Consider the following 17389-nt stretch of genomic DNA (forward strand, 5'->3'; position numbering starts at 1 on the left):
AAAAGGAAATTGTTTAAAGAGAATATTAAATAACTTATATTTAGATGTAAACAGGATGTTTCACAGTTTCTTCCCACCCCAGAACTCAGTTCAGTAACTTCCAAAATCTTACAATCTGGTTCACTTTATTTGGGCTTTTCCAGTGAAATTGCATTTGGTTAGAGTGATTTAAAAGTACTTTTGGTTAAAACATTATTTCTTTTCTGACTGCTATGCTGTATTGAAAAGACAGACTAATAATTATAAACCTTATTGTGGGAAATAGAAGTGTACCGAGATTCTGCAGATAAAGAAATAGTTTTCTGTTGCTTTTTTATGAGACATTGTGAATCCCATCTGGAGACCATTCTTCCTTTTAGGTGTGCACATAGAGAAGGTCTTCCTGATCTTAGTTCAGTAGTAACTACTCATCAAATGCTGGCTGGGTCTTTTGAGTAAAGTGAGCTTGCTTTCTTGGGTGCCTTGAATCAAGCACCCTAACTGAGGGGAACTGGTGTTAGACTGGGAGGACTTGCAGTATAAGTGCTCTGGCTTCATAGGATGTTTGTCCATTTGACATGCACTCATTCACCTGATTGAGCTCAGCTTTTAGGTTCTTGGTCCAAATTTAAGTTCTCAGGATCTGGTATCTGCCATGAAAGGATTATTCGACACACTACTTACCTTTCTTCCATTTTAGTATACTACTTTTAAAAGAACACCTGCTTCAAAATAATGTACAGATTTATTTGTGAATATTTTGATTAGTATTATGGAATATGAAATTTTCAGGCACCACGTGCCAAAATGAACCAGCAGCGTTCAAGGAGGTTCAGAGCATCAAAAGAAGGAATGGAAGCAGCAGTCGAGAAGCAGCGAGTCAGGGAAGAAATATTGGCAAAAGGTAAAGAATATGTATCTTGAAGTTGGATTTTTTATAAGATGTATGCAGAATGAGGGGATGGTGGCAACTTTTTCTTACAAATAGGCAAGCTTTTAATTTAATAAGGATCCCAGAATATCCAGTGTTCACTGTTGAGGAAAAGTAGTTCATGAAATCCTACCAATAGGCTTAATAGGCTTGTTTATTTTCAAACTCTCCTGTAAAAGGGAGCCTTGGGAATAGGGAATTCTGGTGGAGAGTGCAGATTGTCAACCCCTCTCAGGGCCAGTGCAACTCTTTAACAAACTTTTATGTCTCTGTAAAATAGAAATACAGTAAGTACTTTTTACTACTTTTCTCTGTGGCAGCTGTCAGAAAGCTATAGTTCTGTAAACATTTTCTTCAAATCAGCTTTGGTTTCCTTGCTTTTTGAAACTCAGGTCTATCTGAGGAAGCCAGAGGTGATTCGATCCACATTTACAGGTTGTTGCCAAGTCATTTGCATACTTTCAATATAAGTTGATGGAGCAGGCACAGCACTTATGGTTCCTTTAAGTTTGGAGGGGTGGGGTGGGATGTCTTCATTTTTGCAGTTCCCCAAAGCCTTAAAATTCCTGGTGGTGGTTGGGCGCGGTGGCTCACGCCTGTAATCCCAGCACTTTGGGAGACCAAGGCGGGTGGATCACGAGGTCAGGAGATCGAGACCATCCTGGCTAACATGGTGAAACCCCGTCTCTACTAAAAAAAAGCACAAAAAATTAGCCGGGCATGGTGGCACATGCCTGTAGTCCCAGCTACTTGGGAGGCTGAGGCAGAAGAATTGCTTGAACCCAGGAGGCAGAGGTTGCAGTGAGCCGAGATCGCGCCACTGCACTCCAGCCTGGGTGACAGAGCGAGACCCCATCTCAAAAAAAAAAAAAAAAAAAAAAAAAAAATTCCTGGTGGCTGCATGGGTAGGAACTGACTAAGCCTCAGAGAAAAGGAGGATCAAGGAGTGTTGATGCCAGTTGGGACGGTTCTCTCCTACCATACCTGTGTGTGAGGTAGGGTATGGTTGTAGCAGAGTAGTTTGTTTGGTGTTCTGCTACTTACAGGGTTATAATAGAACAGAAAAGCCACAATGTCTTGGCTCCAGATAATTGCGCTCTACAGTTGAAAAAGGATGCCATAGTATAGTCACCTCAGGCCTCTAATTACAATACATTTTATATTACTTTAATTTTGCTGGAAGTGTACAAGTATATAGTTCCTTTAGCTGCAACTTGTAATTAAGACTCTAAAACCAGTTTGTATTTATAACAGTGTTTCTGATTTTAAGAATGTCTTTTTTTTTGAAGATGTGATGAAATATATTTGTTTCTTGAGAAGCAGCTAATAGTGATATAGAGGAAAAAATTGGATTTTTATATTCCTCTGTCTGATAATTGTATTTCTTATCCTGTAAAGCTGTGATGAACTCGGCCTTTAAAATTTCATTTCTCTTAGGCACCTTTATTTTAGGAACTGTTAACAAAAATATGGCCCCTAACTGGTGTATGTGTGTGTGTGTGTGTGTGTGTATAGTCTCTTGCAGAGTGAATAACTTCATAATTTTTATGTAACAGTATATTTTGTGTACCATATATTGTTTTACATTCTTGTTAAAACATAATTTAAAAGGCTGAGCATGATGGCTCACCCCTGTAATCCCGGCATTTTGGGAGGCCGAGGAGGGCGGATGACTGGAGGTCAGGAGTTCGAGACCAGCCTGGCCAACACAATGAAAGCCCGTCTCTACTAAAAATACAAAAATTAGCCAGGCGTGGTGGCAGGTGCCTGTAATCCCAGCTTCTCAGGAGGCTGAGACAGGAGAATAGCTTGAACCCTGGAATGCGGAGGTTGGAGTGAGCCGAGATTGCACCATTGCACTCCAGCCTGGGTGACAGAACGATACTCTGTCTCAAATAATAATAATAATAATAGTAATAATAATAATAATTTAAATTTGAGAGATGGAATCTTATTTTCTTCCCAGTGAGGAAACATTGTTCTTCGGATGACAAGACTTCACTTCCTTTTGTATTTGAACTTTTTGTTTTTGTTGTTCTGGCTTAATATTGAGTAATGTATCTCACTTTTTATGGGGAGAACAAAATGTTGCCTCTTTTCTCTAGGTGGCTTTCTTCCTCCAGAAGAAATAAAAGAAAGATTCGACAGCAACTGTATTACACCAGTAAGTAGTCTCATACTTTGCTAGCTATTGCTAACTCTTAAATGATAGGTTAATTTGTTTCTTTCTATCGTTTTAGGGAACTGAATTTATGGACAATCTTGCTAAATGCCTTCGCTATTACATAGCTGATCGTTTAAATAATGACCCTGGGTGGAAAAATTTGACAGTAAGTTTCACATTTTGATACTTCAGAAAGATTAAGGGCGATCATTCAAGGCTGTACTTTGATATGACTGACATTATTTATCCTTCTGCCCTGCCCCATAAAATGCTAGTTGACTGTCGGAGGAAAGAAAAGCTTCCAGGGTTATTGGAGATGGGGTATCCTTACATGGTTAGGTTTTAGATAGCTGAATTTTCTCTTAAAGCCAATTTTGTCATCTTGCCATCACTATGAAGCCATAAAATGGGATTCATGATTTAAAAAATATATATAGGAAAGTAATTTTTAAATGGAAATTTCCATTCTTACATATCAAAATATAGCAAGATTAGTAAGTTGTGGGTCTGCCTTAAATCGCTATGTTCCCAAATATTTAAAAAATATTTAAATGAACTTGTTTGTAATTTTAGGTTCATAAGCTGGCTTCCCTAATAATGAGAAATGGTAAATTATATTTAATAGATATCTGTTATTGATTATTCTTGGGGCATATATGGTCCAGTACTATATCCTTGCATGGCAGTGAAAATAGGAACTTGTGAATGATCAGTTTTTCTGATGGCTAGGTCTGACCCAGACGTTTCATTACTTTCCATTCCATGTAGTAAGTTAATCAGTGAAATAGTTTTGGTGTCACACACACACACACACACACACACACACACACCCCACTTTACTCAGAAAATTTTCAGTGAAGTAGTTTTGGCGTTACACACACACACACACACACACACACACACACACCCCCCTTCAGAAAATTTTCAATGAAGTAGTTTTGGTGTTTCACACACACCCCCACCCGCCCACCCACCTTATTCAGAAAATTTTCCTGTAATACTTTTCTCAGTTTTTCTTGAGACATATAATTCATTTGATATTTGTGCCTATAGAAAATTGGGGATAAGCTGAAAGTGTTAATTTTTTTATAGGTTATTTTATCTGATGCTAGTGCTCCTGGTGAAGGAGAACATAAAATCATGGATTACATTAGAAGGCAAAGAGGTAAAGCTTACTTAACCAGTATTTGATTGTATGTTCTATTTTTAAAAAGCCATTGAATAGAAAATATTTGGTATGAAGTAATATTCTTGTGGAATATAATATATTAATATAAATATTTGTTTCTCTCTTGTTTAGCCCAGCCTAACCATGACCCAAATACTCATCATTGTTTATGTGGAGCAGATGGTAGGTTTCTTCTTTGGGATTTGCTTCTCTTGGATTAAACCATAGCAAGTCTATGGGTTGGTGTGCAGTAATGGATTATTCATGGTTACCTGGAAGTTCCAAAATGCCTTGGTTATTTTATGTTTGACAAGGAACTAGTATTGAGTTGCTGTTTAATCTGTAATCAATGATCTTTAATTTCTTTTCTTCTTTTTTACGTTTTTCAACCTTTTAACTCCCCGTACCTTTAAAATGGAAAATTTCCCAAGTGTTTAATCCTTAGTGGCAGTCTATGTTGTAGGTCCACATATCTGGAGGACTTCCTATTAACTGGGAACTGCCAGGAAGTGTCAGGCTTTGGGGCTTGGCTGCTCATTTGGGTGCTTATTTGGGCTTTTCTTTGTGTTGGCATTTCATAGTAGTTTATGGTAAGAATCCTCTCAGAATACTCACTGTTCAGTGTTTTTCTCATTGTCGATTGATAGCTGATCTCATTATGCTTGGCCTTGCCACACACGAACCCAACTTTACCATTATTAGAGAAGAATTCAAACCAAACAAGCCCAAACCGTGTGGTCTTTGTAATCAGTTTGGACATGAGGTCAAAGATTGTGAAGGTTTGCCAAGAGAAAAGAAGGGAAAGGTAAGAACTTTGAGATGGTAGTTGCCTCATTAAAAAAAAAAAAAATCTATTGTGGTAAAATGTACATGACATAAAATATTTCAACCATTTTAAAATATACAGTTAAATAGCATTAAATATTTGAGTTACCTTGTTTTTAAAATGAAGAGAAGATTGTGGTTGATTAGTTTTTTATGTGCTTGTTCTGTTACCCTTCACAGAGATGTATCTTTTTTCTTTTCTTTTTTTTCCTTTTGAGAGGGAGTCTCGATAGAGATGTATCTTTTAAAGTACTTTAACATAAACCTGCATTCAAAAACTTGCACACACTCATCCTTTCTACTTAGCACTTTTTCTGACATCACCTATATCTACACGAGGCTTAGTTCTCATAGATAATAATGCCCATAGCTTGTAATTTATTTGTGGAAGTTATTTGTTTGAAATACTCTTAAAAGGAACTACAACTTCTTGAGACTTTTAAGTTACTCCCACTTTTTATGTATTTTAGGTTCACTTGGTTATGTCCAGTCCCCTTTAAAGGGGCTTGTGTTTCAATAATATGGTGCCTCTTGAGTCATATACTTTATGGGGGGGAAAAGACAATGGTGCCTCTTTCAAAGACATCGTTAAGTAAAAAAAGAGATAAATGTAATATAGTGTATTATTTCAGATATGTAATGCAATAAAGACAGTATACCTGTGTCTGTGTACATATTTCAGATACGTAATACAATAAAGACAGTATAGATGTTATCTATGCACATCTGTTCACAAGGAAGGGGTAATGGTTGGTTGGGTATAGGTCATCAGTTAGCAAACTTCAGTCCTCCAGGTTTGGCCTGTGAGCTATGTTTTTTACATTTTTAAAGTCTTGTTAAAAACAAAATAAAACATGAAAGACTATTCAACAGAGATCATATATGTCTCCCAATAGCCAAAATAATTTACTGTCTGGCCCTTTGCAAAAAATGTTTGCTGACCCCTGGTCTAGATGTGGTTGATTTTTTGGGTAATTTTTATTTTAAAATGGATTGGTGAGCTTTTAAAAATTTAATACTTGTGATATTAAAATGGATCTTGTGTTAGAAAAAGCCTTAAAATTTGCTTGGTTGGAAAAAATTACTGGACGTAGAGTAGACTTGTTTCATCTTCATTCCTGTTCTTGCAGCATGATGAACTTGCCGATAGTCTTCCTTGTGCAGAAGGAGAGTTTATCTTCCTTCGGCTTAATGTTCTTCGTGAGGTATGTAGCAATAATCATTGAAATCAGCACTCAAAGCAGGGTGCCTTTGATAGCTGTAATGGCAGCATTCCTTTTTGGTTGCAGTATTTGGAAAGAGAACTCACCATGGCCAGCCTACCATTCACATTTGATGTTGAGAGGAGCATTGATGACTGGGTTTTCATGTGCTTCTTTGTGGGAAATGACTTCCTCCCTCATTTGCCGTCGTTAGAGATTAGGTATGTGCATTTGTGTAGCTTTTCAAACTACTGTTTTAGGCTTCTTGACTTTACTGTGCCTAAAGCATAATGGTCCTAATGTATAATGTTTGTCTCTTGCTGACAGGGAAAATGCAATTGACCGTTTGGTTAACATATACAAAAATGTGGTACACAAAACTGGGGTAAGTTCATTCTTGAATGATTTCAAAACAGAAGTATTTGCTTTTATAAGAAGATCATTTTACATATATTTTATCACTTACAGGGTTACCTTACAGAAAGTGGTTATGTCAATCTGCAAAGAGTACAGATGATCATGTTAGCAGTTGGTGAAGTTGAGGATAGCATTTTTAAAAAGAGAAAGGATGATGAGGTAAAGTGTTTCTATTGCAGTAGCTAAAATTGCTCCTGTCTCTAATAGGCTATGATGATCTTGTGATTACTTTTAATCTCTTTGAGTGTGTTTTTATATCATTATGGTGTGTCAAGACTAATGTAATCATCAGCGGTCAGTGCTTTGATTATTTTATAAAGGTTGTGCTGCTTCCTCTGTGAAACTGTGTATTGTACCCTGTTTGAGTTGCATTGTAATGTTTTTTTCTGTCTTCATAATCTGAATATAAATCCAAACACATTTCTAATCAATAGGATTTGAAATGCCGGTACTAAGGCTGAAAGACTACTGGGATCGAACTAGTGACTGTCATGTTTTGAAGGCAGGAAGACAGGTCAAGAAGAATCGATAGTGTAGGGAGTATGGGTTGGATTATATCAGCCAGGGCAGAGGGTTAGGAGAATGTAGGATCTGTGGAGAGCTGCATCTCTTAAGTAAGAAATTGAAACACAAGAAGGAAATAAAATAACAAAGCATTTGAAAATTGATTGCTTATTATGGATGAGTGCTTACATGAAAAGTCCAGGTTCTGGCTTGGGCAGTTAGGAGTTTGCTGGTGCCATTTACTAAGATAGCAAGCACTAGGGGTGGAATGGGTTGGGGTGGGAACAAAGTAGAAATTGAGTTTCATTTTGGAGATGTTTAATGTGAGGGGCTATAGGACACCTGAGAGGAGAAAAGTCCATTAAGCAGTTGTTAGATGTGTGTAAAGCTCAGGGCAGAAGTCTTTTGAAAAGAGATTTGAGAACCATTAACTAATGGAAGGTACTTGAAACTATGAGTGTGACCCTGGGAGCTTGTGTGGAGTAAAAGTACGCTTAACAGAAGTCTAGGGAACCATGGACATTTAAGGAGAAAGAGGAGCCAGTTCTAGAGAGTTAGAAGGAAATTCCTGAAGAGATGAGAAGTCATGCTCAAGGGGTCACAGTGAGATGGACAGGCACTTCGTCTGTGGACAGGGTTTGGGAGCCCCTGGTGAGCTGATGGGATTAGAGGGGCAGCAACCTGGAGGCAAAGTGGTTGAAGGGTGATTGCAGGGTGTAGCAAGGGAGACCAGCAGGGGTCAAAATAAGCAGATAATAGCTTCTTAGAAACAGTAAGGAAATCCTTTCAGAAACTGGTTTTATAAAAGTCACATGGCTATTTTAAGCAGATAACAACATATATTACTGCTACATTGCTTCACGATCTCCCAACACATTAAAATGTGTCATTGAATCTTATTTTCTGTTTTCATCAACTTTGTATACTGTAGCTAGTGATCTCTTATTTTTAAACTTTGGGCATCATTTTATGTAACATAGTGAGTTGACTGTAAGCATTCTTTCCAAAATCCTTTAGTACTTGGTAATGTTTTTATGTGATGTCAAGAGTTTTTTTGCATATAGAATTCAAATTACAGAACTAGCTTTGTCGGGATGATCAGATGACAACTGGAACAGACATTTTTAACTACTTTTTCAACAATTACAGTGGCATCCCTTGATCTGCTGCTACATACTTTGTACCACTTGGTTTAAAAACCTCAAGTTACATTAGCCTTCTACTTTCTCATTAGCAGACTCTGCGCTGTAAGTTAGCATTAGAGGAGGAAGTATGGGATTTGGTAGATACCATAGTGTTACAGATTTAATTAATACTATTTTTCAGCTGACCTGGCAGGAGAGGGCATTTTAAAGCTTTGGATCTTTGTTGGTGTCCCTGAAGTCATGAAATATCCTTCAGCATGGTTGGACACCAGGGGAAACCCTCAGAAATGCAATAGGAAAGTTTCCGGGTGTATCTATTTTTCCGGGAAGTGTGTCCCTGGCATTTGACAGATTTCCAAAGGCGTTCATAGCACAAAAAAGGGAGAGATCCATGAGGTCCATGCAGGTGGTCTTCTGTTTGTGTGTGACTACCACCCTTAGAGATAGGCATTTAACAGACCAGCAGAACAAATGGTAGAAAAGGACTAAATTAATATTAGTTATTGGCTAAGCATGGTGGCTCGTGCCTCTAATCCTAGCACTTTTGGAGGCCGAGGAGGGCAGATCACCTGGAGTTAGGTGTTTGAGACCAGCTTGGCCAACTTGTTGAAACCCTATCTCTATTAAAAATACAAAAATTTAAAATGGACGTGGTGGTAGGCGCCTGTAATCCCAGCTGCTTGGGAGGCTGAGGCAGGAGAATTGCTTGAACCCAGGAGATGGAGGCGGCAGTGAGCCGGGATCATGCCACTGCACTCCAGCCAGGGCGACAGAGCGATGCTTTTGTCTCCAAAGGAAAAAAAATTGCTTATTAAAGTTGAGCATTTAGGCAAGAAATGTGTTGCTTTTTATTTTATGAGCTTTGATGTTTGCCTTTTATCTTGGAAATGTTGTTCATTTATTAAGCAAATACTTAAGTATTTACCATGTGCCAGACAGTGTTCTGAGTGCTAGTGATACAGCAAAAAACAAAAGAGCAGACAGAAATCCCTGCCCTCATGGAGTTTACATTCTCTTGGGTGAGCTGGAAGATAAACACAGTAACTAAGTAAACCTCATTGAATGTTAGAGAATAAGTGCCACAAAGAAAACTAAAGCAGGTGAGGAAGCATCTGGGAAGGGAGAGGTTGGGCATTACAGTTCTAGAAAAGGTGACGAGAGAAGGCCTCACTGACAGCTGACCTTGATTAAAGATGTAAAGGATGTGAGGGAGCACACCGTGCAGATGTTTGCAGGAAGCACTTTACAGACAGAGGGAATCACCAGTGCCAAGGCCCTGGGGCGGGAGCATACTCAGGATTTCACAGAACACCAAGCAGCCACTGTGGAAGGAGCAGAGGAGGCAAAGGAAGAGCAGTAGGAGATGAAGTCAGAAAGGAGATGGAGGGCCCAGTCTGGTAGGACTCCACAGGTCATCATAGGACTTTTAACTTCATTTTGCATCAGTGTAAGGTTTTGAGTAGAAAAGTGACAAGATTTGACACATACTATAAAAGGATCACTCTAGCTGCCATGTTGGAAGTACTGTGTGGAGGGAAAGGTCAAAGCAGTGAGCCCAGCCCAGTGAGGAGCCTTTTTTACAGTAATCTAAGGGAGCCTGGATGGTAGCAGTGGAGATGATCAGAGGCAGTTGGATTCTGAACATATTTTGAAGGTAGAACCAGTGGGATTGGCAAATGCATTCAATATAGAGTGTAAGAGAAGGAAAGGTGACAAAAGACTGAAAGATGTTTTGAGCAACCCTCATGGAAAGACTGGGAGGTGCAAAGGTGGGGTGGGGATTCTATTTCAGACATGTGAAGTTTGAGAGAGCCAAATGGAGATGCTAAGTATGGAGAGGCCCTGGTTGGGGAGCCATCAGCATGTAGATGGTGTTTAAAGCCATGAGACCAGGTGATGACTCCCATGGTAGGAGAGAAGTGGAGAAGTCCAAGTACTTGGCCCAGGGGAGCACCAACATTAACCCATTTGTGCCCAGTGTTACATTATTGGAATGATAAGCCTGTGGGAGTTATTTATATCCTACTGCTCAAGGTCATCCCCAAGGTCTGATTTTTCACACAAAAAACTTGCAGCCTCCGGCATAAATGGGTTAAGAGGTTGGGGAGTTGAGGAGGTAGGACATAGCAAGAGGGAAGGAGATTAGGTGAGTGTAGCTTCCTGGAAGCCAAGTGAAGACTGTGATCCAAGGAGGAAAGAATCCTGGTCAGATAAGGACTGAAGTTTGACTAATGGATTTCATAGTCTGCAGGTCATTGGTGACCTACACAAGAGAAGTTTCATTGAAGATGGGACAGAAGCTTGATTAAATAAATCAGTGGTTTCTACATCAGAGGAGGTTTTAGGGTAGTTGATCTCCTGGGCTCCACTTCAGAGCAGGAGACTTAAGTATCCAGCATTCAGCTTTTTGCCTGGCAGAAAGCACCAATTTCCAATTTCCTTAAGGCCTTATATTGCAGTTGGTAGGACTGACTTGGAAGTGTACCTACTAGGATGACCGTCAGTATAGGATCCACTGACCCCTGTTTTAGGCTACAACAGCAGCTGTGGCCACCCTAGGTGTCATTTCAGTTCCTTGATACTCAGGGAAACTTGGGCATGGGCATGGGAGACCCATGAATGACCCAGGGTTAGTAGGGAACAAGATGAACACAAAATTCTGTCCAGTTGAAACCATGGCTGCAATTTGGAAATGAGTGGGGGGAAAGAATCAACGTGGGCTGGACCCTTGCCTGTGAATTAAATTGGCCCAGAGTAGTAAGCTGTGCATACATCTGAATTTCCTTCCTTTTCTTCATTGGATTGATGGAATCTGGCCGGGGTGAGGGATAATGTTTGCATAGAGTCCCACTTCTCTCTTTTCTCTATTGTGCCGTGCATGCTACAGAGTAAGAGCCCTTTTTGGGTAACAGAGTCTAATTAAATTGTCTTGCTGATTTTTTAAAAAATGGATACCTTAGTTATTAACTACATTCAACTAAACCTTAAGAATTGTTGAGTTTTTTTTTTTTTTTTTAAACTTACTTGTGTCTTCTCCATATTGACAGCCTGTTTGCTCCAGGATAAAACCAAGGATCTTTGTAATGGCTTTGCATTTTCCTGAAATGATTCAAAAGCTTTCTGAACAGAATTACTAAGAACAATTAAATTGTATCTAAATTCAGCCTTCTATTGTTAAGTTCTGATAAGCAGCGTTTTGAACATATAGTCTTGTTGCCTGGTTTAATCATGTACCTAAATTTCTGGTGTCGTCCTTTAAAACTTAAGTTGTCTCCCATATCATTCCTGGTAATGCTTAACTCTGACATTTTTGTGTAATTATTTGACAGAATATGTGGATTTTATACTTTTAGGACAGTTTTAGAAGACGACAGAAAGAAAAAAGAAAGAGAATGAAGGTGAGTTTTAATTGATTTCATGAGATTGGCAATAGCGTAATTTTACAATTTGAGAAAGATGTTCATTACAGTAGCTTTATTCCTTGTCCAGTAGGACTTGGTCAGGGACGTAAGTGTCCACCCAATTGCCTTTTTACCTGTAGAAAGAACACTGGTGTCGATTTTAAAGAAGGTCCTCTAGGCTCTGGTGTCTGAAGGGATACACTTGGGAGGTGAGAGGTGGGTGGCACTTAGCTATTTGAATGGTTTACAGCAATCAAGTATTGTTTTTTAAGTAAAAATGGTCAATCTTTTGTATCCCCTTGAAAGTTACTATACTCTTGTTTCTACATCTTTGTCAGATTAATCTTTCTAGAACATAACACTCTAAACTTGTTTCTCTGCTCTAAATGCACCACTGACTCCTTAATCCCCTCAGAATCCAATTCTATCTTAGTTTGGTGTTCAGAGCACACTGTCATCTTGTTGAATTCCAGCTGTCCAGCATATCCCCTGTTGTCTTCTAAATACACCATGTCCCTGCTAAGAGTGTTGTGTTCATTTGTGACATCTGAATGGATTTCTGACTTTGCAGCTCACTGACATATCTTACCTTTTCTACAAGGCCTCCCTTCTTGGTTATGCTCATAGTACAGATTGAGCAATCCTTTCTTTTAACTCTGGTGCTTCCTACCTCTGATACATGTTTTCTTACCTAATTGCATAATGCTTTATAGACATTTAACTTCTTTAGTTCTTGTTTTCTTATCTTCCCTAGTAGATTTTCAAGCTTGTGGAGTTTAGGGACTGACTTTTACTACGTTTTGTTAGAATTAAGCAATTTCAGGAAACAAGAAGGGAGAAAAGTAGAATTATTTATTATTGCAGTGGGTTCAAAATCATTTAGATTGGGAGGGGCATGTTTGGTTTCTACTTATATATTATTATTTTAGTCAGTATCTTTTATCAGTCAGCCAAGATTATCACCTATGTTAGCTGTAATTATATCTAATTAATTGTAAATAAAGAGTTAAATTCTAGCAAGGTGAAGGGTAAATGAAAGTTGTATTTCCACAAAAATTAGCTGGGTGTGGTGATGTGCACCTGTAATCCCAGCTACTCGAGAGGCTGAGGTGAGAGGATCGCTTGAATTTGGGAGGCAGAGGTTACAGTGAGCTGAGATCGCATCACTGCACTCCTGGCTGCGAAACAGAGTGAGACTCCGCCTCAAAAATAAATAAATTAATTTAAAAAGTTGTATTTCCTAAGTATAACTCAAACTCAACTTTTTTTTTAACCTAAATTATATTGTTTTTATTTGCCCGAAATTGTGTCTTGAATGTTTTCTGTAATTGTAAGAAGCAGTGGATTAGCATAATGAGACTTGAAAGATTTTCTCTATATTTCAGGACAATGTGTTATATGTACTTTAGGGCAGAGTTATTAAGTATTATACACTATTGTTTGGAAGGTATAAGTTAACATCAAATCAAAGTGTAGATGACCTTGTAATATTAATGAAGATCATTTGGTCTTTTAGTGGGTTTTGTAAAGTGCTTACAGTTTGGACTTTATTCCATTGCCTTCTTTGTGTCATCTATGTTGTGATTTAATTTTAATTTCTACATTAATTTCCATTTATGTTAGAGAGATCAACCAGCTTTCACACCTAGTGGAATATTAACTCCTCATGCCTTGGGTTCAAGAAATTCACCAGGTTCTCAAGTAGCCAGTAATCCGAGACAAGCAGCCTATGAAATGAGGATGCAGAATAACTCTGTAAGTGGCTTACTTTTCTGTGGTATTTAAGAGTGGTGAATATCACATACCTCTTGCAGGGGGATGTGTGTGTGAAATTTATCACAGCCTGGAGTTTTGTTTTATAATTTTTCTTAATTGCTTTGCCTTGAGATATTTTTAGTTCTGTTAAGTCCATCTTTATCAATATGAAAATATCCAAATCATGTGAAAGAAAAGCATGTAGGATTGGTGATAACATGCGAATATAAAGAGATAGCTAATTCCAGTTTGGGTGACAGAGTGAGACCCTGTCTCAAAAATAAGCCAGGTGGCTGCAGTGTTTTTGTAATGCAGATGGACCACACACTACTTCCCCCTTCTCCAAAGAATAGGGTGGTGAATGGTGCTAGAAGCTTGTCAAGGGACATCCATATGTCTGAAAGCTGGGGCAAGAGGAGGAGGATGGGTTTTATTCCCTTACTTCCCCTTTCCTTCAGTGGGCAGTTGTGAGCATTTTGCAAAATAGTATTCCTTAGGTAAACTCTGGCTCTCCAATTCATCATGAAATAGATCTGAATAAATATCTTAAGGTAGCCCTTACTATTCAAACTCTGGTTGCTCCCTGTTTGTGAACTCAGCAACTGCATGCATTTATTTGCCTTGTATTCTTCCATATTTGAACTTGGTAATCCAAACTCCAGAAGCAGGTCAACCTATCCTGCAAGGCTGTACTTTGTCCACCGCCTTCCTATTGTAGTGGAAATAAACCATGAGTTCTCAGAATACTCAGTGGGACAGCAGCAGGGCTGAGGGAACAGACCCTGATCTAACAGTAGAGGAAGGAACATACACTTTTGCTATGATATATCCAAGCAAATCGAATAAGCTTGGATATTTAATTTTTGTTATTCTGTTAGTTATCCTATTGATGCTCATATGGAACGGAAATAGCTGATGCCCATCATTCAAGATTTTAGTGACTACCATACCTGCAGAGCAGAACTGAGAGTGACTGGTGTTGTCATATGCCCTGTTGGTGGTAGAGTACTTTTTTTTTTTTGATCTTGGGAGGCAGGCAGGTTTAAAATTTGCCAGCTGTGGTTGCTTCAAGAAGGATTCCAGTGTTATTTTCAGGCTCGGTAGGATTACGCTGCAGGACCAGACTGTAGATCGATAACATCTGCCGCAGGAGTAGTAATGGGGAGATTGGTGATGAGGTTGCTTCTTTGATTCTGTCTTAATTAACTCCCCTTGCCACAATTATTCCTATATAGAGGAGGTATGGAATTTGAATCTTTGCAGAGTGGGATTTTCACCTAGCCACAATTATTTCTATATAGAGGAGGTATAGAATTCGAATCTTCGTAGAGTGAGATTTACACCTAGAATGTTCTAAATTTAAGGAAATTTTGAAGCCAAATTACCAGTTTATTTAAAGGGAGCCATTTAAGTTACAGATTTCTGTTGTTTTATTTTTCTGAGCTGTTGGGTTGTAGTCTCTAGTACTTGTCTACTGATGATTAACATTCTTAGTGTTTTATTAAATAGCTTCCATTTCCTTGTATATGTGGTTTTATATTTAGCATTCTTCAGTGTGGTTTCATTATATCTAATTTGATTAAAAAACAGCTTAAGAAGAAATTTGAATTTATATGAATCTGGTTATGTTGAGAAAGGAATATTTTTGTTGGTAGAGGCAGAGCAGTGGAGATTTAGCATTAAATGGTGAACAGCATTTTTTTCTAGAAAGTATATTAGTATTTTTGTTTTCTAAAGATAGAGTTTATATCTTGTTAGTATTATTAATTTTGTTAAAGTTTGCTTTTTACACAACTTCTCTGTAGACAATTAATGGGAATGTCGCTCTCATAATTTAATCGAAATGGATTAGTGTAGTGTTGAAAAGACAATAGTGATTACTTACTGAATGGTTAACCACCATGTACCAGGTAGGCAGCGTGGCAGTTATCTTTCACATGTATTGATGCGTTTAATCCTTGCAATAACTTGTAAGGAAACAGAACATTATCATCCCCATTTTAAGATGAGGCTCATAGAGGTTAAGTAATAAATTGTTCAAGGCCACACAGCCAGTAAAGGTTGAATTTGGTATTTCAGACTCAGATCTGTATAACTAAAATACAGTAATACCTGCCTTGTTTTCCAAGTACAACAGTGCCTTCCTGTATTTATTTTTATTGGGTTTTTTTTTGACAGTATTGTCTGTACCTTTTCATTAATAACATTGACATACGTTTTTAAAAGAGAAGTGCTCTAAGTTCTATGTGAAATATGATTTCGTATTTTTTTTAACTTTTCTTGACCCGTGGTATGAACTGTGTTTATGCTGTGGATACTGTAATTGTTATATCATTTAAATGGCCTTCTGTGCTCTCAGTTTAAAAAAAATTCAATTTACTTGAAATAGCTAATACACTGTGAGTAACAGAAGAAAAATTTGACTGTGGAAATGTTTCTGCCCCTTATGTTTTTGGTGATGTGGTCCTTTAGCCTGAGTAACTAAAGTTGCAGAAGATTTTCTTTTAATTTTTAGATTAAATATTAAAATATGTTAGGGTTATATTAAAATATGTTACTTAAAATTAAACTATTATGTTAATTGAGTTAGGTACAATGGGAAGATAATACTGAATTTAAAGTGACAGCTAAGTCTCTGAAATACTAATAAAATCTGCATTTTTCTAAGATGACTAATAGATTTTTATTTATAGATTGACTTTTAAAACAACATATAAAGTAATTTAAGTTTTCTAACACAGTCTCATTAAATTTGCTTTTCAGAGTGGTTGTACTAGGTTGAAGACTTAATTAAACATTTAATTGCATTCTCACCAGCATTAGCTATTTTATATATTATTACATCTATTATTATATATATGCTATATATGTAATACATTTTATATATAACATAGAACTATACATATATATAAAATATATGTATGTTTTTTCCCCTCATAGCTTTGCCATTTGGTAGGTGGCAAATGATTGTGAATTCCTAACAGGAATTGTTACAATTGATTGTCACAAATGAACTTGAACCACCAAGGGAAAATAAAATTCAAGTACTATAATTTTTAAAAATCTATAAAATTAAAACTTTTTTTTTGCTTCAGAAACATTTTTTTTTTTTTTTGCCCTAATAGTGTTAATTCTTTTCAGTTTAAGCATGGGAAGTTTGGGTATTACATTACTTCTTTTGAGGGGAAGTGAAATGGAGCAAGATCAGTCTCTGTACCTTCTAAATATGTTTACCATCTCTACATAGTAGCTTTAAAAATGTTACTTGAAACACGGTAAGTAGTGATGGTTGGATGTACCTTCTTATGTAAAATGAATAATGAAATCCTTCCTCTGTAATGTCATCATTATCTGCAGAGTCCTTCAATATCTCCTAATACGAGTTTCACATCTGATGGCTCCCCGTCTCCAATAGGAGGAATTAAGCGAAAAGCAGAAGACAGTGACAGTGAACCTGAGCCAGAGGATAACGTCAGGTGAAGCCATTTTTTGGTAGCACTTTGATAGCAAATTGCTGAAATAGATGCAGTCTAATTAATGCTATTTAGCTTAGAGCAGCAGTGCCTTCAGATGCTTGCCTGTGATCTTTTTATCCATCAGTAATTAATGTGGAGGGTTAGAATAGTCAGTAAATTCCAGTGAGATGTGTAAGCTATAGCTGTTAAACCTAAGTGTCTAGATTAGTATGCGTGCAGGCTTTCGTCCTCCAATCCACTGTTTCCTCTGAGACCAGGCACAAGATCGGCTAGACATGAGGTGTTTAGCTCTGACTATGTGATCTGAATGTTGCTGTTTGGAGACTGATTAAATTTTCAAGCTGCTTAACCTAGAAAGTTCAGTTATACTTAGACACTTAATATAGTTTGCCTTAATCTTCTCAATTGAAAGAGTTCTTCCT

The 17389-nt window shown here is 37.7% G+C and overlaps 1 protein-coding gene across 3 annotated transcripts in view; it reads left to right on the top strand.

Moving 5' to 3' along the window:
- Positions 1 to 17389, top strand: part of XRN2 (5'-3' exoribonuclease 2) — an 87346-nt gene that overhangs the window by 24461 nt on the left and 45496 nt on the right. For 2 of the 3 annotated variants that reach the window (XM_050745431.1, XM_050745433.1), the window contains exons 4-16: positions 772 to 883; positions 3016 to 3074; positions 3151 to 3240; positions 4167 to 4239; positions 4375 to 4425; positions 4890 to 5047; positions 6198 to 6272; positions 6357 to 6490; positions 6597 to 6654; positions 6738 to 6845; positions 11689 to 11733; positions 13360 to 13491; positions 16849 to 16967. In XM_050745431.1, coding sequence (XP_050601388.1) covers positions 772 to 883; positions 3016 to 3074; positions 3151 to 3240; positions 4167 to 4239; positions 4375 to 4425; positions 4890 to 5047; positions 6198 to 6272; positions 6357 to 6490; positions 6597 to 6654; positions 6738 to 6845; positions 11689 to 11733; positions 13360 to 13491; positions 16849 to 16967 — 1214 coding nt within the window. The remainder of the gene's footprint in view (positions 1 to 771; positions 884 to 3015; positions 3075 to 3150; positions 3241 to 4166; positions 4240 to 4374; positions 4426 to 4889; positions 5048 to 6197; positions 6273 to 6356; positions 6491 to 6596; positions 6655 to 6737; positions 6846 to 11688; positions 11734 to 13359; positions 13492 to 16848; positions 16968 to 17389) is intronic. The other variant, XM_050745432.1, reaches the window with a different exon arrangement.

The sequence above is a fragment of the Macaca thibetana genome, chromosome 10, assembly GCF_024542745.1.
Source record: "Macaca thibetana thibetana isolate TM-01 chromosome 10, ASM2454274v1, whole genome shotgun sequence".
Taxonomy (NCBI): domain Eukaryota; kingdom Metazoa; phylum Chordata; class Mammalia; order Primates; family Cercopithecidae; genus Macaca; species Macaca thibetana.